Below are 21,265 nucleotides of genomic sequence, written 5' to 3' on the forward strand. Positions count from 1 at the left end.
CTCACATTAGCACCTTTCTTCCTCCCTGCCCCGCACAGCAAGCAGGAGGCTCCCAGGAGCAGCTCCAAGGCAGAGGGTAGGAGCAGCACATGGCAGTGGGTGGAAGGACAGCTGAACTGCTGGCAATTGATAGCCTGCTGGGTGGCTGCTGCACAGGGAATTTAGGGGAGGGGGGAGCTGATAGGGGGCTGCTGGTCCACCCTGGTTCCAAGCCCCCACCAACTAGCTCCAACGGGCTGCTCTTTCTGCAAGCAGTGGACAAAGGTGACGGCATGGATCACTTGATGAGAATCTGTCTATTCATTCCCTTTGGGGCACTTGCCATTGGCTGCTGTCAGAGGACAGGATACTGGGCTTGATGGACCTTTTGTCTGACCCAGTATGGCCATTCTTATGTTCTTATGTAAAGCAGGTGGCTGCCAAACAACGTTATAAGGGAGCATTGTGGAACTTTAAATGAGCATATTCTCTAATTGATCAGCAAGGAAACCACATTAAGCGGGAAGATTTTAAGTGAGGATTTACTGTATTAAACACTAAATAGAAAGCATTTTATAACACGAAACACACTGCAGCGATTATCTACTTCTGGGGGAATTCTGCACCACTGCACAATGCAGAATTTGTGCAGAACATTAATTCTGTGCAGAATTTCATTCCCCCCCCCCACAGAATTGACATTGCAGAGCTGTTGGTTGCCACTAGGGCCCACACAGTGCCTGGCTCCTCAGCCCCCAAATGGAGGACGCTGCTGGGATAGTGGGGGACAACTAGGAGCTGGAGGGTTCTCAGCAGCTGCTGTTCCTGGCACACCCTGAAGGAAGGACGCAGCATGCGGGAAACTCCACACAAGCCCACTCTGACCAGCATCAGGCTGTTTCTCCCTCTGGATCTCTGGGCTCTGGGGGAAGGAGGTGCGGGTGTCTGGCCTGAGACTGGGCACAGGGGTGGGGGGTGGTGGTTTGCAGGTGTCTGGGTTGAGGGGCATCCTGTAGCTGGGCTTTTTTGGGGGTGGGGGGTGCAGGTGCCTGGCCCTACTGCTCAGCTTTGGGGGTGAGGGTGTCTGGTCCAGGGGGCCACATGCAGCCACCTCCAGCACCCCCCAAATACCCTCTCCCAGTAAACACAAATCCCTCCAGCACCTCCCAATGGTACCTCCCTCCCACCAGCAGTGTCAGGATAGGGACAGGATGAAAAAAGGAGAATCAACTAAAAAAACAGAGGGACAGAATTTTACCCAAGATGTGCCCAGATGGCACATATGATACACACAGACTGAGGCGCCCAACAAAAGCATGACAAAGAAACAGAAATTGGGTTGTCATAGGGGTTTTTTAACTCTACTACTGAAGGAATATTTTTTGTTGCCTGTATTGTTATAGACATACTTGCTGACAGGTACTTCGAAATAAATTACCAACATAATTGAAAGGGGCATGATTATACCCCATTATTTTGACAAATAAAATATGCAGAATTTTGCAATATTGTGTGCAGAATTTTTTGGCCCTGTATTTCCCCAGGACTAAGTGATTGTATATCTTCTTATATAATGCACATAAAGCCAAATCTAATGTAAAGTTCCTCATACTTCCTGTTCTTCTTTGTGCTTTCATTAATTTTGTCACCTTCCATATTTTTACATTTCACCCCAGTGACTGTTATTGAGTGTGCTTCCTTATTACTGACTACACTTGTGTTGTCACTTATGTCCTGGTTGATTTAATTTTTTTCTATCGTATACTTTTCTTCTCAATGCTTCCACTTTTTAACCACTGATCTATTTTTGTCACATCTCCCTTATTTTCTTTTTAACTAAAATTATTTTGTGGTGTAGACTTGAATGGGCAGCTGCCAGTACTACCAGAACCCCCCGCCCGTGAAATGACTCATGGTAGTATATCTTGGCGGGTTTGGGCCTTTGTAAGATGAGTGGAAAAGTAAACCACCTCCACTATGGTTGAATGTTTTTGATGCATTGCATCACAGCCACTTATATGGTGCACAGAGAATGTTGGTGAGACCTACGTGAAGGCTCCACCCTCGGTGCCCTCCTGTGCATGTCCAGTACAGGGTTGTGGATGGTGTAACAAGACAGGGCTTCTCCCCTTCTCTCCCAAGGGACCCCCTGCCACACCCAGAGTCTCTTTTAGGCCGTTTTATTTTCCAAACTTAAGCCAAAACAACAAACACAGTTCCTCAGCTCACCACAGGCTATAACTTCCAGGAAATTTTTTCTCTTTACCTTTCAGGATCTCACTGCTTCCCCTCCCAGAGGGGCCTAGCAATCCAAATGCTACAGCTTCCTAGCTGTGACTCAGTGAGTCGCCCTTCTCCAGGCCCAGGTGCCCTCTTTTAAAACTAATTTGGTCAGTTGATGTGGCACAGGTGCACTGACCTGGCTCTTTCTTAAAGGGTCACTGTCACCCTTTAATAGGTGAATATGTGATTCAGTGTGAAAATAAGCAAGTTTACCTATTCTCATTTTTCCCCAGTGGCCTTTCAGCAAGTACTGTATAAAAAATACTTTCATATACTGAAAATGCACTTCCCCCCACCCCACAAATGAGTTTATTTATCAGCAATATAAATTAACTCTAAAGTACTTGCTTGGAGGTGAGCCACTGCATGTGATTCATTTACAATGACATCTAGGTTGCAGAATCTTCTGGGATCTCTGCTACTTTCTTCTGGCTTTTTGGCAGGGGTGGTCAGTTATGTCAAAACCTCATTTTGTTGTAACACTCACCTATTCCTTCCATCCTTTGTATGTTGTCATAACTTACTGTGTTTATCAAAAGGTGGGCCTGATCCTGCAGCTCACATGTGACTATCCCCATTGATTCCACTGACTATTTCCTGCCCCTTAGATTGTAAAATCCTGGGGGCAGGAACTCTCTCTCTTCTATATTGCTGGATAGCACAATGCACACCTATGCCACTGTAAAAAAAGTAAAATATCTTTTTTACTTATTATCTGTATGTGCAGTAAAGACTGCATGGAATTGCAGAGACAACATGAGACGACTGAAGGAGACCACATTTTTACTTTGTGAAAACTACTTAGCTAATAATCACCAAGTGCACTAACTCAGAGCCATATGTTTTATAACTATAAATTTAAGAAAATTATTTTGTTAATGTAAAATATCATAGTAAAGTAAAATGTCTACAACAATCAGATCTATATCAGCAGAGAGTACTTCATCCACATGCTGGAAGATACATTGTGATTACAAGCAAAATAAAATTAAAAGCAATTTAAAATGCAATGCCTATAGGCTTGTGGTACATGTAGTCAAAGACTTGGAACCAGGTCCTGACTTTCAGAGGTGCCAGGCCTCTGGATTCAATGGGAGTTTTGGGCAATACAGAAATACTGTGCTTTTCTTGGAAGAAGTCCTCTAAACTTTATATATGCACCTGTAATCAACTGATATAATTAAGTAAATGCCATATCTCATAGTGAATAAAGCTTGAAAGCAGTTGGTTGACATCTTTATTCAATTCCTTTTGATTTCAGTTCTTCTCGAACACGTTTCAGATAATTAGGATCAGGATAACCAAACCTAGGGACAAGAGAGAAGACTTGTTTGGGCTATTTACATAATGAAACAATATTTCCCAATTCTACAGCACCTTCCATTAAAATCTCTTAAAGCACTTTTACAAACATTAGTCTTGCAATGCTCTGTGAAACAAACAGGCCCTAATTTACAGATGAGAAAAGTGAGGCACAGAAAGGTTAAAGCTAAAATTTTCAAAAGCAGCCATTCATTTTGGGTGTCCAAACTGACACCTTGAACTGGATTTTCAGACCTGCTGTGTACCTACAATTCCACTTGTAGTCTATCGCAACTGTGGGCGCTCAGCAACTCTGAAAATAAGGCCCTAATTGTTTCAAAATAGGCACAGTACTCAGGCAGACCCGGGGGTGTCAATGGGATGAGGCTACAAAAGTGGTGTCTTTCGTCTCTTTTGATCTCAGGCCATACAGGAACCACTGTGAATCCTGGTACAAATTACAGCATCCTTAGGGTTGCTCTAAGTCAGGGGTCAGCAACCTATGGCATGTGTGCCAAAGACAGCCTGCGAGCCGATTTTTAATGGCACGCTGCTGCCTGCCGGGTCCCAGCCACCGGCCCCACTCAGCCCGCTGCCGAACCCAGGCTGGGACCCCGGCAGGCAGCAGCATGCCATTAAAAATCCTGCCTGCCCCGGCCTGCAGTTCTCCGCCCCCCCCCGCGGGGGGCAGGGTGAAGAAGCTTGGTCCTGCCAGCTGCTGCTGCAGGTCAGGCAAACTCCCCCCTCCCCCGCCTCTTCCTCCAACGTGCTGGGTTCCTGCCCCTCCTCCTCTCCCTCTCTGCCACCATTTAGCTGATGGCTGTTGTGAGGGAGGGGGAGAAGTGAAGCAGCATGCTCCTGCTCCAGGGAGGAGGCAGAGAAGAGGTGGGGATGGGGCCTTGGGGAAGGAGGTGGAATCAGGGCATATCCCCTCCAGCCCCCTGCCGTGAGCCACTCTGGGCAGGGGGCTGGGACCATCTCCTCCACCCTAGCCCACACCCCCAGCCCTCTGTCCTGACCCTTTCACATGCCTCCAGCCCTGACCCCTGCACTCTCCACACATGCCCCCAGCCCTCTGCCCTGACCCCTGCATCCCCCCCAACCCCAGCCTTGACTCCAGCACCCCCCTCACACTCTCCCAGCCCTCTGCCCTGACTCCTGCACCCTCCTCACAGACCCCCAGCACTGTGCCCTGACCCCTGCACCCCCCCTCACACACACCCAGCCCTCTGCCCTGACCCCTGCACCTCCCCACAACCCCAGCCTTGACTCCAGCCCCCCCAACATACCCAGCCCTCTGCCCTGACTCCTGCACCCTCCTCACACTCCCCCAACCCTCTGCCCTGACCCCTGCAGCCTCCTCACACACACCTAGCCCTCTGCCCTGATCCCTGCACCCCCCCACAACCCCAGTCTTGACTCCAGCCCCCCCCACACATACCCAGCTCCCCCCCAGCCCTCTGCCTTGACTCCTCCACCCTCCTCACACTCCCCCAGCTCTCTGCCCTGACCCCTGCACCCCCCCAACCCCAGCCTTCATTCCAGCCCCCCCCACATACCCAGCCCCCCCATGCCCTGACTCCTGAACCCTCCTCACACACCACCAGCCCCTGCCCTGACTACTGCACCCCCCCACATACCCAGCCCCCCCCACCCTGTGCCCTGACTCTTGCACCCCCACATTCTCACCCCCACCCAGAGCACCAAACAGGAGCTCCTGCACTCCCCCCCCCCCACATTCCTACCTGCACCCCTCAGACCAAATGGGAGCTTCCCAGGTAAGCACTCCACACCCAAACCTCCTGCCCCAACCCTGAGCCCCCTCCTTCATTCTTGCTCCTGGCCAAACCCTTCACCCCAACCCCCAGCCTGCTCCTTCCCCCCCAGCCCTGTGCTCAGTGCACTCCCACCCTCAGCTCAGTGCAGAGAGAGAGGAAGAGAATGGGCTAGAACAGGGAGAAGGTAGGTACCCACTGTATGTGGGCAGGGCCAGGATCCCAGACCAGCAGCGGGCTGAGCAGGGCCGGCAGCTGGGACCCTGGGTGGCAGGAGCCAGTGGAAGGAACCCCAGACCGGCAGCGGGCTGAGTGGCAGCAGGCTGAGCCGCTCAGCCCACTGCTGGTCTGGGGTCCTGGCCGCTGGCTCCGCTCAGCCTGCTGACGGCCCCTTTGCCAGGGGTCCCGGCCACAGGCCCTGCTCAGCCTTCTGCCGGCCTCGATGAATGGAACCCCAGGCTGGCAACGGGCTGAGCGGGCCGGTGCCATAAGATCAGCATTTTAATTTAATTTTAAATGAAGCTTCTTAAACATTTTGAAAACCTTGTTTACTTTACATACGACAATAGTTTAGTTATATAATATATAGACTTCTAGAGAGAGACCTTCTAAAAAACGTTAAAATGTATCACTGGCACGCAAAACCTTAAATTAAAGTGAATAAATGAAGACTCGGCACACCACTTCTGAAAGGTTGCTGACCCCTGCTCTAAGTGATGCAGTGGGGCTCTTATGCTAACTGGTGGCGACATGCCCCGCCTGCCTTACAAATATTTATTAATATTTCAGATGGTTTACAATAAAACGTTTCAATTATAGGATCTTGACATGTAAGTACATACCTTATTACAAAACTACCAATATTTGACAGCATGTTGTATACTAACAGTCCAGTTTATATCATTCCTTTGACCTTTTTTTCAAATGATTTAAAACAGAACTATAACTTAATGTGTGTATATTTAACCATTCATATTCAACTTTTTGAAACCTTTACTGGGAAGCTGAATGTTTTCTGGGGAGGGGAGAAGGAACTCAGGGGCTAGAAGCTATGGGAAAGCAGGTGGTGTTCAATGGCAGGACCTCAGCCCTGTAATACACAGAACTGCGGTTGTCCCTGCCTCAATGTCCCGGAGTTGGTTTGGGGAGAGGGAACTCAGGGGCTAGAAGCTATAAGAAAGCAGGTGGTGTTCAATGGCAGGACCTCAGCCCTGTAATACACAGAACTGCGGTTGTCCCTGCCTCAATGTCCCTGAGTTGGTTCAGGGATGGAACCTATATATGTCAGTCTTCATCTATAACTCCTGACCTCTGGCTGGGTTACTTGTCTCTTCCCCCCTTCCAGGACTAAAAGGAGTCTGGCCCCACCCAAAGTTCTACTGGTCGCATTAGTGGGCTTTCGATCAATCGTTCCAGGAGTCTGGCCGTCCTCTTAGGGCCTCTTCTATCCCCCTTTACAGGTTTCTTCCCTTCTTTCTTCAACAGGGCAGAAGTAAAGTAAATTAGAGCAGGAACAAAAAGCCAAAGTCCAGTATTCCTGTTATTGTTTCTACTTCTGGTCAAAGGTCGTGGCAGTCTTCACTCCTGTCAGTGTAGGGTAGGGGACCCAGACTCCTATGGGCCCCAGCCCAGGGGTGATACAGTCAGAAACTTGTTTTGTTTAAATCTCCTGCTGCTTCTCTGAGTTGCTTCCTACCTCAGGGTCTTGCAGCTACCTGCCTGGTAATCTTCTCTGATCCATTCTGGCAATAAAATGGTTTCTCTGAGCAGCTTCCTCTGGTCTGACCCTGTGGAGCTCCTTCACAGTGGCTGTTTCTCTGGATTGCAGCATTTTACCCTTGCTGTTGTTAGGGTGCCCATTGGCTGAAGCTGGGGACATGACTGCTTCCTTTTTAACACTTTAGTGTCCATTCCCTTGTAGGGTCTATATAGCTCATCATAAGGAGGATGTAATTCAGTTACTGTCTGCTATGTATACCCTTCTTGACTATCTATTGTTCCTCTGAGGACAATATCAAAGCATTTCAATTATTTCAAAAAGAAAAGGAGTACTTTTGGCACCTTAGAGACTAACAAATTATTTCAGTATTTCTGTTGTATTCATTTCCCATGCCAGGGATATACTATTACTTTCATTCATTTTTAGTGAGTTTGTCTGGCACTGCTCTCACACCGACATGGCCCTTATATGCCTTAGGTTGCAAAAAGCAGTGGGGTACGGCCAATTACCCAGATTCTACAGCACCCAGGGATTCCCCACTGCATGGGGAAACTTCGCTTGCTCCAGTAGGGCTGCTTTATGGCCTGTGACAGCAAATTGGTGCAAAAGGGCCAAACTGGGAGCCAGGTTTGGCCCCACATCTTCTTTCTTTTAGTCTTATCCCTTATCACAAGAACATCTTTTCTCCTCGATAGTTTATACAGTAATATAGTTTACTATTTTCTCATGATAGTGTAGAGAAGTTCATTAATATAGTGCTAACCATTGTAATACTGTGGGTTACATAGTACATACAATTTCTGAGCTCCAGTAACTTGTTTTCTTGTTAAACAACATACAAAACTCTAATGCTGTAATTTAAAAAAAACTGCTGATTTGTGCATTTTGTAGTGAAGGATGTGAAAAAAATTACTTCCATAGGCTGCCAGTTTATAATTCAGAATAAAACTAAAAACAGGAAGAAGACTGGATGGTTCAAAGGACTCATAAAAGGATAAAAGAGCTTTTCATTGATATGTCACTGGTATGACTATGGCTCAGGTTAGGTCTATAGGGACCATGAATCACAAGCACTCATACCACCAAAACTGTCAATGACAACTGAAACTATTGTTGGCAACCTCAGAAAAGAGGCCAAGGACACGAAGACTGAAGACCCCAAGGAGATACTACCTTTTCGTCAGAGATGCGATACATTTGAGGGGATGTTTGCACGTCTCATCTATGTTGTACCATTTTCTATGGATAAAAACAGTCTTCAAAGCTCTGTCCACGAGAAGTGAACTACTGCAACTTGCAACAGAGTGACTTCTCTTGTACAAGCTGCAACTGAGCACAGCATCTACCCCAGCCATCCTGTTTTGAGTGCACACAGTGCTCTGCACCCACAAGCAGCACTCCTTGCAAGTGGTGCAGGATACAGGGATTGTTGCACCTACCCCACAGTTCCTAGCACAGCTTCCTAGAGCAGGTGCATTAATGTCTATGGTCTACAGAGTATATGGCCACCTGTTTACATTTTGGGTTTGTTCCAATGGATGCTTCTAATAGTTCTGGCCTGTCCAAAGACATACACATGCACTATGAGGGGAAGAGCCTATGCCCTGTTACTCCCTCACCCTTGCAGATACAATGGTGGAGAGTCATCAGGATCTCTCAAAGTGCTGCTAGACTGACTCTGGGCCTGGAGATCCAGACCATATTGCAATGATCATCTAGGACAGTGGTTTTCAAACTTTTTTTCTGGTGACCCAGTTGAAGAAAATTGTTGATGCCTGCGACCCAACGGAGCTGGGGATGAGGAGTTTGGAGTGTGGGAGGGGCTCAGGGTTGGGGTGAGGGCTGCAAAGTGGGGCTGGGAATAAGGAGTTCAGGGTGTGAGGGGGTCTCTGGGATGGGGCAGGGGGTTGGGGTGCAGGCTCTGGGGTGGGGCCAGGGATGAGGGGCCTGGGATGCAGGAGGGGGCTCCGGGTCTGCAGGGGTGGGGGGGGAGGAGGCTCAAGGCTGTGGCAGAGGGTTGGGGGTGAGGGCTCTGAACTGGGGTTCAGGCTCTGGGGTGGGGCTCAGGGATGTGGCAGATGGTTGGGGTGAGGGCTCTGAGCTGGGGATGCAGGCTCTGGGGTGGGGCCCAGGATGACAGGTTTGGGATGTAGGAAGGGGCTCCAGGTTTGGGGGGGCACTCAGGGCTGGGGAAGGGGATTAGGGCATGGGCTTACCTTGAGCAGCTCCCGGTCAGCGGTGCAGCAGGGGTGCTAAGGCAGGCTTCCTGCCTGTCCTGGCACTGCAGGCCACACTGCGCCCCGGAAGCGGCCAGCAGCAGGTCCGGCTCCTAGGCGGAGGCGCGTGGCTTTCACCTGCAGGCACCGCCCCCACAGCTCCCATTGGCTGGTTTCCAGCCAGTGGGAGTGCGGACCCAGTGCTCAGGGTGGGGGCAGCGTGCGGAACCCCGTGGGGCCCCTCACCCCAACCTTAGGAGCTGGACCTGCTGCTGGCTGCTTCCAGGGCACAGTGCGGTGTCAGAACACGTAGGGACTAGCCTGCCTTAGCCGGGCAGCACCGCCAATGGGACTTTTAACGGCCCGGTCAGCGGTGCTGACCAGAGCCGCTGCGACCCAGTACTGGGTTGCAACCTGCAGTTTGAAAACCACTGATCTAGGAGATGAGAAGATTGGATTCATTTACATATTCAATTATTTTGAAATTTGACTCTTTAATTTGACTGATTATTCTGTTTTGGTATATATGTATTTATTTATGCCCTTGGAGGAGCCTCATAGGACAAACAAATAATTTAAAAACTAATTTTGCACCTGTCATAAATATAAAGGGAAGGGTAACCACCTTTCTGTCCATAGTGCTATAAAATCCCTCCTGGCCAGAGGCAAAACCCTTTCACCTGTAAAGGGTTAAGAAGCTAAGATAACCTCGCTAGCACCTGACCAAAATGACCAATGAGGAGACAAGATACTTTCAAAGGGGGTGGGGGGACAAAGGGTGTGTGTGTGTGTGAGAGAGAGAGAGAGAGAGAGAGATATGCTTTTGCTGGGAACAGATCAGGAATGCAGCTCAGAACTCCTGTAAAAAGTTAGTAAGTAATCTAGCTAGAAATGCATTAGATTTCCTTTTGTTTAATGGCTGGTAAAATAAGCTGTGCTGAATGGAATGTATATTCCTGTTTTTGCGTCTTTTTGTAACTTAAGGTTTTGCCTAGAGGGATTCTCTATGTTTTGAAACTGATTACCCTGTAAGGTATTTACCATCCTGATTTTACAGAGGTGATTCTTTTACCTTTTCTTTAATTAAAATTCTTTTTTTAAGAACCTGATTGCCTTTTCATTGTTCTTAAGATCCAAGGGTTTGGGTCTGTGTTCACCTGTGCAAGTTGGTGAGGATTTTTATCAAGCCTTCCCCAGGAAAGGGGATGTAGGGCTTGGGGGGATATTTTGGGGGAAGACATCTCCAAGTGGGCTCTTTCCCTGTTCTTTGTTTAACACGCTTGGTGGTGGCAGCATAGGGTTGAAGGACAAGGCAAAGTTTGTACCTTGGGGAAGTTTTTAACCTAAGCTGGTAAGAATAAGCTTAGGGGGTCTTTCATGCGGGTCCCCACATCTGTACCCTAGAGTTCAGAGTGGGGAAGGAACCTTGACAGTACCAAATGTGTATGTTTTTACAGAATGTTATTATGGTATTTTTCATTCTGTATCTGGGACATGTGCTGAAGTGGGAGTTGGGGTGTGGGTTCTTGGGGGATGGGTAAAGCTGAAACAGGTGGAGAACCACCACATCTGCTCTCAGACTTGCTTGTTCTGAAGAAAGGAGAGTACTTTACAGCCAGCAGAGATCAGTTGAGTAGCTACTTGGGTGCCTTTTGTCATATATGCAGCTAGTAGGTGAGTGGCTTGACAGGTGACAGAGCCAGTGCCATTAATTGTAAGTGTCACAAAGGGTGTATCATAAATATAAAGGAAGGAGTAGCATAAAATTCCTCCTTGCAGCTGTATTGAATCGCTTTACCTGTAAGGGGTTAAGAAGCTCAAATAACCTGGTTGGCACCTGACCAAAAGGACCAATAAGGAAAGAAGATACTTTCAAATCTGGGCGGGGGAGATTTTGTTTGTGCTCTCTTTGTTTGTTCCCTCTCTGGACAGAGAGAGAGAGACCAGGCAAGAAATGATCTATCTAAGATTACAAAAATTGTAAGTAAGGCAAGGAAATGCATTAGGTTACCTTTTGTTTCAGCTTGTGAATTTTCCCTATACTAAGAGGTAGTTTTATTCCTGTTTTTATAACTGTGAAGCTGAGTCCAGAGGGGAGTCCTCTGTGTTTTAAATCTTTTTATGACACTGTAAAGTTACCTTCCATCCTGATTTTGCAGGTGTGATCCTTTTACTTTTTTCTTCATAATAAAGATCTTCTTTTAAGAACCTGATTGATTTTAGTGTCCTAAAGATAAAGGGTCTGGTCTGTACTTACATTAAAGGCAACTGGTTGGTATAGTATTCTCAAACCTCCCCAGGAAAGGGGGTGAAGGAGCTTGAGGGGATATTTTGGGGGAATAGGGATTCCAAGTGACCCTTCCCTGAATTTTTATTTAAATCACTTGGTGGTGGCAGCAATACCATCCAAGGACAAGGAAAGGAATTTGTGCCTTGGGGAAGTTTTTAACCTAATCTGGTAGAATATAAGCCTAGAGGGTCTTTCATGAGGGTCCCCACATCTGTACCCCAGAGTTCAGACTGGGGAGGGAACCCTGACACGGTGCAATGTAGAATTGTATTTGGAGGAATAACAGCATTGTTGTATCTACTGTGCTTGCATTCCCTGACCACACCGGCTCTGCAACAATAAAGTGACTGAATGGAGTATGTAATGGTGCTTAGTCTTGCCTAGAGTAGGTAAAATTGCTTTGGTGGTGTTAATGCCTGTGTATTACTGAAAGAAGTTTTGTGCATGGACACAAGGGGCCTGTTTCTCCACTGCCTTGCACCTTGTGTAGTTATTTACATCTGTGCAAACTGAGTGTAAAATGTATCAAATCAGGATTCTTACAGCAACCCACTTTTCACAGTCGTAAATGACAACACAAGGTGCAAGGCAGTCGAGAGTGTGACCCAAGATGTTTTACACAAGTGCCAGTAACTTGCAATGGTGTTAGCAATGCCAAAATTATTTAGTAGAAAGAAGGTTCAGGCCTGTCAATCCAGCATGTTTGGCAAGCATTAAATTCACTTAAAAATACTCACATTTCAGGTCCCCCAGATATGCTTGTTTTATGGTGAATATCATTCCAGGTGATCGTATCATTTGCACCAGAAGTACGTGATTGCCCCACTGTGAAGATCAATCTTTGGTCAAAGGCCCTTCTAAGCAGCTGCAAAATTTCTCTTCCTTCCTTGTTGTCAGGTAAGTATGCTGTTCGACTTGTTCCAAAATATCGTCTGCCTGGGTTTGGATGGTTTTTCTGTTTTGTAAAGAATACAACACAAATGGTCTGTAAACCCAAGGCCCTTCATTTTTGGCTCTTTAAAAAAAAATTTCTTGAGAATGTATCAGTATTTATTACAACTAAAAAAAAAATGGGGAGAAGGGCAGCAGGACGGGAAATCAGTAAAAATCAAAAGTGAAGGACAGCAGGCAGGAGGGTGATGTTTGGTACTCACAGGGGTAGAGCGATGCCCGCTACATCCTGGTATTGGGTAGGTTTGGAGCAGTGCCAAGTACTTACAGGTGCAGCAGGGGACCTCATGATATAGCAGTTGAGGAAGCCTTCCACACCCTATGGGTCTGTCACTGCAGTGGTCAGGCAGCTTCAGCTGCCAGGACCCAGGTCCCTTCCCAGGTCTGCTCTCCCACTGAGCAGAGGGAGCCATGCTGAAGGGTGATGGCCAGGAGGGGAGCAGAAGACTGTGCCCTGTGAGTACTGGCTCCCCTGCTAGACAGAGCTCCCTCCCGACCCTTTAGAGAAAGTGGAAGGGACCATGCTGAAGGACTGGAGTCAGGAGGGTGTCTGTCTGATAGAGAGGCTAGTACTCATAGGGCGCAATGTTCAGCTCCCTGTAGGCCTGTTGCTGCAGTTGGGCAGTCTTGGCTGATGGGACCCAGCTCCCTGCTGTCTCTGAAAAATTCATGGGTTCCAAAAAAGCCTGGGTGAAAAATTGGTAATGCCTGAAAACTGACTTTTTCAAAACCCCAGAATTTTTCAGAGAAAATCAGTAAATATCCAAAACAAAGGGCCTTATATATACACCATAGATACTGGCAGATGTGTGAAAACGAATCTGCCACCTCAATTTCTGCAATGCTCTTTATTCCCATCTCCCCAAATCCATTCTCCAACTCCTTCAGTCTGTTCAAAATCACATTGCATGCTTAATTTGACTTTGCCTTTCTATTTACACATCTTCTCTTTCACTTCTTCACTGGTTTCCTGTGTATCTGAGGTATCACTGAAATTCATCCTCACTTTCAATAGCCTCACCAGAACTGTTCCTTGTTAGGGCATCTCATCTCTCCTTTCTTCCCTGCCCATCCCCTTCATTCAGTTTCTCACATTTTCTTGTCTCAATTAATTCATTCATTGTTGTTTCTAAATATCATGTTCTTGCTCTCCTAGCTCTCTGGAGTTCTCTCTTCCTCCTCTCCCTTCGCTTTTCTACTGATGTCATTGCAAGTGTTATTTGGTCTGCAGTAGTACCTAAGTGTCTTGATCAGGGCCCTATTGTGCTAGATGCTGTAAAAACACATAACATAATCCAAAGCCCTTACAATCATTTCCTCCCCACAATGAACTACACACTTCTGTAGCCAAGTGCTGGGCCTGATTCCCCCCTCACAGCAGCATCACTTCACTGATTTCAATTGAGTTATTTCAGATTTACACCTACATGAAAGGAGAAACAGGCTCATTGCGTATAACAGTGAGGGCTACCATTTTGGTTTTATCTTTCATTTGTATTGATTAATATTTGATATTTTTGTGTTTCCCTTGTAGCTCTGATCCAGCATTGGGTGTTAGTACTGCATATTAATAGAAGTCCATAGAGAAATATCATATTATGTGATGTGATATGAGATCCTATTTGGAAAACTGGGATTTGTAATGTATATTCAGAGTACCAGAGCCTAACAAAAATATTGGAATAAATATCTGCTGGATTAAAAAAAAAATCTCTTTAGGATTGGAAAAATATTGGATTCTATCTTCGATTTCGGTTTTGTTAACAAACACCTTTCACACACTTTCAAATATACTTACCGTTTGAACCCCACCTGGCATACAATAGTCAATCTTAATAGTCCCACACTGAGGATAGCCAGTGACTGGATAAGGAAGCTTTGAGAAAGACATTGTTCCTTCTGGCTGATTTCCTTGTATGAGTCCATAGAATGTATTACAGACAGGACAGGCAGGCTTATACTTCATTGCCTCTTGGATGCATGCTTTGCAAAATTCATGTTTGCACTTTTGCAGTACTTCTTTTTGATAGATTTTATCCATGCAAATGGCACACTCATCTTTGTCTTCCACTCCTCCTGCTAACTTTGGACTAGGTTGTTCTTTGGGAGGAACTCTATTCATTTTCCTATCATCATCTGCATCCTGGGAAGTTCCTGTAGCACCTCTCCAGCTGGCACCATAAGTAAGAGCTGTCCCTTCTTTAATCTTTACAGGGCCTTCAATGTAAAGAAAGTTCCTGATGTGCTTTTCAGCAGCATGCAGAAGATCTGGTAAACCTTTTAAACTGAGTTTCTCCTCCTTTTTCTTAAGTATTATACCTGGGTTTTCCAGTTGTAGTTTATTAAAGTGTTTATTCAGCTGTTTTTTCTGATCACCTGAAAGTTTCAAGCAGAGGTCTTTTTCAGTTATCATTGCTGAGGCCTTCTGAAATGCACTAATGAAGCTTTCATAAGCATGTGCAGACATATCTGAATCTTTGTTCTTAGGTTTAAATATGATGCATGCTCTCTGGTTCTGTGGAGAGCCCTTGTTTTCTATTATGGTATCAAATGTTTGATTTATCAGTTCAATTTCTTTACTTAATATTGTTTCCAAGAGTTTAAGCCTAACACAATCAACTTCAATTCCATTCCTATATGTGTAAGCTTCAGATGTTATTTTCACAGGTTTTTCAAGTGGGCTGTTCACATTTTTTTCATCAAGAAATTTTTTCGCAGCCAAAATCTCATGTGCTGGACCACGCAGTATTACTGTACTTCCTTCATTTTTGGCAAGAAGATTCCTATACCTGGTATTTAATTTCTGTAGTGTTTCATTTAACTGGGAACTGTTTGTCAAATAAACTTTTTCTTGTTTTAAATCTGCTATTCCTTTCTGAAAATCAGTGATAAAAGACTGCTGAGCTCTCTCTACTAATCCAGAACTCCCAACAGATATGAAGTATACTGAAGTGAGTCCATTGTCATGCTCTTTGCTTTTTATCTTTACGTTGAAACGTTGCTGTAATTCTTTAATTTGTTCTTCATAGACATGGTTAAAGTATTCATAGAGAGCTGACGGAACTTCAATATTGTTCACTTCATCCAAACCATTCTCATTCATATCTTCCAAATCATTCTTTCTTTCAAAGTGTGAAAAATCAGTGTGTTGGTCATTTTTTATAAGGAGTTCATCAAAATAGTGATACACTTTTTCAATATCTGCATAGTCTCCTGTCACTTTCTCGATGCTGTGGTCACTAGAATTTTTTTCTATTTTTAAATTTGGCCACAGAATGGTCACTTGTTGTCTTTCCTGTTTAGTGAACAGGTCGGTATTCAAGGTTGCAGACACGTGGAGAAAAATCTGAAAATGAAAGAACAAGCAGAGATCATTAGCAGTTTTCCTAAAATTCTCAGCTTGTTCTTTCAAATATTTAATTTAAAATATCTTTCTACACTAGTTCTCAATTTGCCAAGATTATTTTGTTCTTACTATATATAAACACTCTTGCATATAGTCTTCTTTGAACTCACGTATACTGATATACTGCCATTAGTATCCCTATGTACACATGCATGAGAACCAATCTTGCTCCCAATGAAATCTGTGGAAAAACTCCCATCTTCTAATGGGAACTGGAGTGGGGCAATGTAGAGGCTATCCACAGCTCTCTTAAATTGAGACCCAGTGCACATTAGCACAACATAAAAAGCAACTCATGATCTACTTTGCTGGTACGCATTATTCCTTATCCCACAGGAACTAAGGACCATCACAAACCTCATGACTCCAAGTGCAAGGCACGCTTCTTTGACCTGCCTTCCCTACCAAAAACAGACAGAGCAGTACAGACATTCAAAAACAAATAAACAACCCAAAACCCCACCAAAACAAAGCACTACATTAGATGAGAGAATGAACCACTTGTCATAGATGTGCTTGACACTTATTGTATACTGGAATGTGCTCAGATTCTACGATGACAAGAGCAGTGTAAGAACCTATATGGAATAGAATATCTGATTGTATTTATTAGTTCCTTTGAAAGGGTTCCTGTACGTGCCTCAGTAGCAGCCAGGCATACAAATTGGTTCTGAAAAATATAAATGTCCCCCAATTTCAGAGGACATACACATGCCACAAACATAATTATGACTGCAAATCCCTACCACTGCATTACAAGTCACCATGCTATACTGTATGCCTATATGTTAATTAGGAGTATGGACATGTCTCAGTGCTGCTGACCATGAAGTTTATAAATCTAATGCACAGTAACAATTTCCAACTCTTCTATTCTGGCTAGAAGGTGAAATGAGCTCTTTCTCTCCAACTGGTGTATGGCAGCAGAGGTGTACATGTGTAAGTCATGAGAATGTGAGAGCGTGGTGAGTTATTTTTCTATATTAAACATACCTTTTCAGTAAATGCTCTAGAAGATGAACTGGCATCACGTTTTTCACCAAGCTGTTTCTTATCAGATTTCTTCTGAAGTTGTGAAAAGCCTGAGGTGCTAGATTGGCCCGAGGATTGTATTGTAGGCTGGCTTTCTCCATGATCCTCTATCTCTGAATCTGCCTGGATAAATATCTTCAGACTTTTGCCATCAATTTCTAGGGCATGGTCTTCACGTGATTTCACACAGTTCTTATCTATTGTGAGGTGGGAATAAATTGGAGGAGGAGAAGGGATCCTCTGCTTATTCTGGTGTATCAATGAACACTAAACAGTCAGATTCTCCATTGCTTTGCCCCTGTGTAGTCATTTTCACATGTGTAAAAGCCTAACATTCTGATCTGGTATGGTTTTACACCCACTCTGCACCCCTATGAATGATTACACAAGGGGAAAGGAAGAGGAAAAACAATCCCCAAGGAATGCACACATACTGTGAATTTTAAGGTTTGAAACAAAATGTGTTCAAGCCTCTTTTGTACTGCCCCAGTGCTGGGGCCCTTAGGTGCTGGCCCACGCCATGGCACAAATTAGGGCCCACCATCTAACTGTTATACTGTATAGCACTTTTCGTGTGTGCATCTCAAAGAGAACTATGCTGGTTGTCAATGGCTACTAAGGTTCCCATCCATGTTCCCTTCTCCCTGACCATGTCCCTACACCAAGGACGAAGATGTGGGTAACATAGGAGCAGTTATGGGAGTTTTACATTACTCAAAGTTTGCTCTACACAGAGTAGTACAGCCGGCACTTGGCAGAGCTAGCATGCCACGGACCCAGACAGGTTCACAGCTGGGGTGCTGCCTAGGGGCATTAGCAAGTATAGCACAGGTGGCTACGGCTGGCACATCACCACCCTGCTGAATGTCATAGCTGATATGCCATCCATTGCCCCTGCTGAGTAGCAGCTTGCAAAATGTTTCAAGGGGCACAGCCTGCTGCCATGCCGAGTGACACAGTTGGCATACTGTCACACTGCACTATGGGCGCACACGATCCCTGTGGCACAACTGGTGGGCTGCTGCCATGCCATGCCGCTGAGGGACAAGACTGGCACTCTGCATCACTGGGGGCATGGATGGCACACCCCGCGTTCTCCCACCTCTAGGGCATGGCTAGCTCTCCCAGGCTGCACCCCTCACAGGCCTGGGACACACCCGGCTTGCACACACAGACACAGAGGGCACGGCGGGCACACCCTGTGGACCACCCCCCCAGGGCATGGCTGGCACACCCCCCCCCCAGCCCCTTTTGGGGCTGGCATGCACTGACATGCTGTTGAGCTAAAGGGCGCCCCTCCCCCCCCAGCCTGGCACCCCCGCCCCCCTCGAGAAGCCAGAGTGGAGTGGGCCATGCCCTCCCCTCAGCGAGGCGCCGAGGGCACCAGCCAGCACCCGGCGCCGGGCCGGGCCGGGCCGCGCACCCCCCTCACCTTTCTCCGAGCGGAAGCACACCAGGTAGGCGCCCGGCTCGGGGCCCCGCTCCACCTCGCACTCGCCTCCCCCGGAGCGCTTGGCGGACTGGAAGTAGCTCTCCAGCTTGAGCCGCAGCTTGTCGCTGGGCCGGGCCGCGGGAGAGACCCGCACCAGGAGCGGGGCCGGGAGGGCGGCCATAGCGCGGCGGCGGCTCACTTTCGCTTTCGATTCCCAGCGTCGGTCGCAAACAGCAGAAACTCCACAGCCCGCCCCGCGCCACGGCCCGGCCCGGCCCGCCTGCCAGGTACCGGGGCCACCCCGCCCCGCGGCGCGTGTGGCGGAGTCGGGGCGGGGCGGGCGCGCTAGGGCCCCCCCGGGCGCTGCTGAGGCGCGGGCCCCGGGGCTGCGGTAGGGCGCATTGTTTGCGCCCGGGCGGTGCTTCCTTCGGGGTAGCCAACTGACCGCTGCCAGCAAAGCCTTGGGCGTGCAGAGAGGGCCACATTCGGTGCTGATCTACCCCGCTGCAGTCCTGACGACAAGGGAGCAAGCAGAGTTTGGCCCCAGGAGCTGAATGGGCACATAGGTGTGGGTTTGTGGGTCCCAGATTTTGATCTCGGTAATGCGCCGTGTAAATCAGAGTGACGCCATTAACTGATTGACGTGAGAGAGACTGCTGCCCCGGCTAGGGTTCTTACAGCCAGTGGGTGGTGGTCCCTTGCGGCATCAACAGTGAGCATTGTCTTCCTGTCGTCTGGCTTCGTTGTTATCTGCTTGCACTGAGGCTGAGTTATGGTTGACCTGGGAACCATATGACACTTTTCTGAGTTGTATATATTTAAATTCTCACCCATAACATTGCATTCAAGTATTATTTTGCATTGAAATGTTTTACTATTTTAAGATAAATTAATATATCACCAATGCATCTGAGATTTTAAAGTGTGGCGTTCCCGATATTTTCGTGTTGGTATATTTTACATGTTTGGGCTAGGGTTGCCAATTTTGGTTGGATGTATTCCTGGACGTCTCATCACATGACATAATCTTTAATTAAAGATTAATCTTTTAGTCTTGGAGACTCCAGGCCAATCCTGGAAGATGGGCAACACTAGTTTTGGGCCCAAATCCTGCAGTGAGCTTTGTGGGGGAATACTTTTGCATCTGTGTGAATCCCCAGTGAAGTCAGTGGTGCAGAGTTCTGCTCATGAAGAACTCCTTGTGGGATCAGGGCCTTGAATGTGTGTAGATGCATTTACTGAAATGGTCACAGATGCATTTTTCTGAACATCCTTGAAATCATTTGGGTAAATATGACCGCATGTATCTCACTGTGCAGATGCGCCTATGCTACTGTGTGCAGTTGCATAACTGCTCCTGGTGTGCTAGCACATCAGCAATACTGCCTGTATTTAATATCCCCTCAAGGGCTTCTATGAACCTGGCCCTGAGGTATTCCTTGATGGCCTCCATGATCTGATGACCTGATTCTCTTCTTACACCTGTGAAAATCAAGAGTCACTCCACTGATACACAACTGATTTAAGTGAGAGGAGATTTGATATTGTGCCTTACTTACATCAGTGATGGTAGCTGATTGTGCTTTTGTTGTTAATGAGCTACACAGCATTTGTGTTTCGCTTTTAGAAACAAAGTTTTCCAAGATTTAGAAGCATTTGGACCTGGGGTTTTGATTTTGTCTAGTACTGAAATTAGGGTCCGGAGAAGACCAGCAGGGGGACAGAATAACATAGCCTTAATGCAGTTTTAGAGACCAAATTGCAGAAGTTTCCATTTAGCAGAAGTTTGACTCTACACCTCACCCCCCTGCATGCTTTGCATTTCCAAAAGGGCAAAGATGGGTTGCAGAAATTAAAGAGGACATTGTTCAACATTTCCAATTAAATGATACGGGCTCCTGGAGGCAGTTAAAGCAGTATTTAGGGGTTGGTTGATTAGCAGTTTCTCAACTAAAGAATGAAAGAGCTCAAGAAAAAACAGAATCAGAACAGAAGCTAAAAAGGTTATAAGATAGTCATATTGATGACATCTTCATCATCTGGACCCATGGAAAAGAAGCCCTTGAGGAATTCCACCATGATTTCAACAATTTCCATCCCACCACCAACCTCAGCCTGGTCCAGTCCACACAAGAGATCCACTTCCTGGACACTACAGTGCTAATAAACAATGGCCACATAAACACCACCCTATACTGGAAACCTACTGACCGCTATTCCTACCTGCATGCCTCCAGCTTTCACCCTGACCACACCACACGATCCATCGTCTACAGCCAAGCTCTGCGATACAACCGCATTTGCTCCAACCCCTCAGACAGAGACAAACACCTACAAGATCTCTGTCAAGCTTTCTTACAACTACAATACCCACCTGCAGAAGTAAAGAAACAGATTGATAGAGCCAGAAGAGTTCCCAGAAGTTACCTACTACAGGACAGGCCTAACAAAGAAAATAACAGAACGCCACTAGCGGTCACCTTCAGCCCCCAACTAAAACCCCTCCAACGCATTATTAAGGATCTACAACCTATCCTAAAGGATGACCCAACACTCTCACAAGTCTTGGGAGACAGGCCAGTCCTTGCCTACAGACAGCCCCGCAACCTGAAGCAAATACTCACCAACAACCACATACCACACAACAGAACCACTAACCCAGGAACTTATCCTTGCAACAAAGCCCGTTGCCAATTGTGCCCACATATCTATTCAGGGGACACCATCACAGGGCCTAATAACATCAGCCACACTATCAGAGGCTCGTTCACCTGCACATCCACCAATGTGATATATGCCATCATGTGCCAGCAATGCCCCTCTGCCATGTACATTGGTCAAACTGGACAGTCTCTACGTAAAAGAATAAATGGACACAA

General features: G+C 46.7%; 2 protein-coding genes across 4 annotated transcripts in view; one reads left to right on the top strand and one right to left on the bottom strand.

Moving 5' to 3' along the window:
* Positions 1-3,028: 3,028 nt before the first annotated feature.
* DTX3L (deltex E3 ubiquitin ligase 3L) lies at positions 3,029-18,667 on the bottom strand. Its single transcript, XM_048869122.2, has 5 exons — positions 18,387-18,667; positions 16,916-17,151; positions 14,315-15,862; positions 12,303-12,520; positions 3,029-3,569 (listed from the first exon to the last, which is right to left on the bottom strand). The coding sequence occupies exons 1-5, from the start codon at positions 18,565-18,567 to the stop codon at positions 3,500-3,502; spliced, it is 2,253 nt and encodes a 750-aa protein (XP_048725079.2). The 5' UTR covers positions 18,568-18,667; the 3' UTR covers positions 3,029-3,499.
* The window catches only part of PARP9 (poly(ADP-ribose) polymerase family member 9), a 34,296-nt gene continuing 31,635 nt past the window's right edge, over positions 18,605-21,265 (top strand). The window contains exon 1 of one of the 3 annotated variants that reach the window (XM_048869119.2): positions 18,605-18,673. The gene's annotated coding sequence lies outside the window, so the exon portion shown is untranslated. Of the gene's footprint in view, positions 18,674-18,694; positions 18,986-21,265 lie in introns of those variants that run through there. The other 2 variants (XM_048869120.2, XM_075117759.1) reach the window with 2 other exon arrangements.

This window comes from Caretta caretta, chromosome 11 (assembly GCF_965140235.1).
Source record: "Caretta caretta isolate rCarCar2 chromosome 11, rCarCar1.hap1, whole genome shotgun sequence".
Lineage (NCBI taxonomy): Eukaryota > Metazoa > Chordata > Testudines > Cheloniidae > Caretta > Caretta caretta.

Coding starts and splice junctions, on each gene's coding strand:
- DTX3L (XM_048869122.2), bottom strand. CDS start 18,567: ATGGCCGCCCTCCCGGCCCCGCTCCTGGTGCGGGTCTCTCCCGCGGCC. Junction 17,152..18,386: donor GTGCTTCCGCTCGGAGAAAG/GTGAGGGGGGTG, acceptor ACCTCACAATAG/ATAAGAACTGTGTGAAATCA. Junction 12,521..14,314: donor TGCCAGGTGGGGTTCAAACG/GTAAGTATATTT, acceptor TTTACAAAACAG/AAAAACCATCCAAACCCAGG.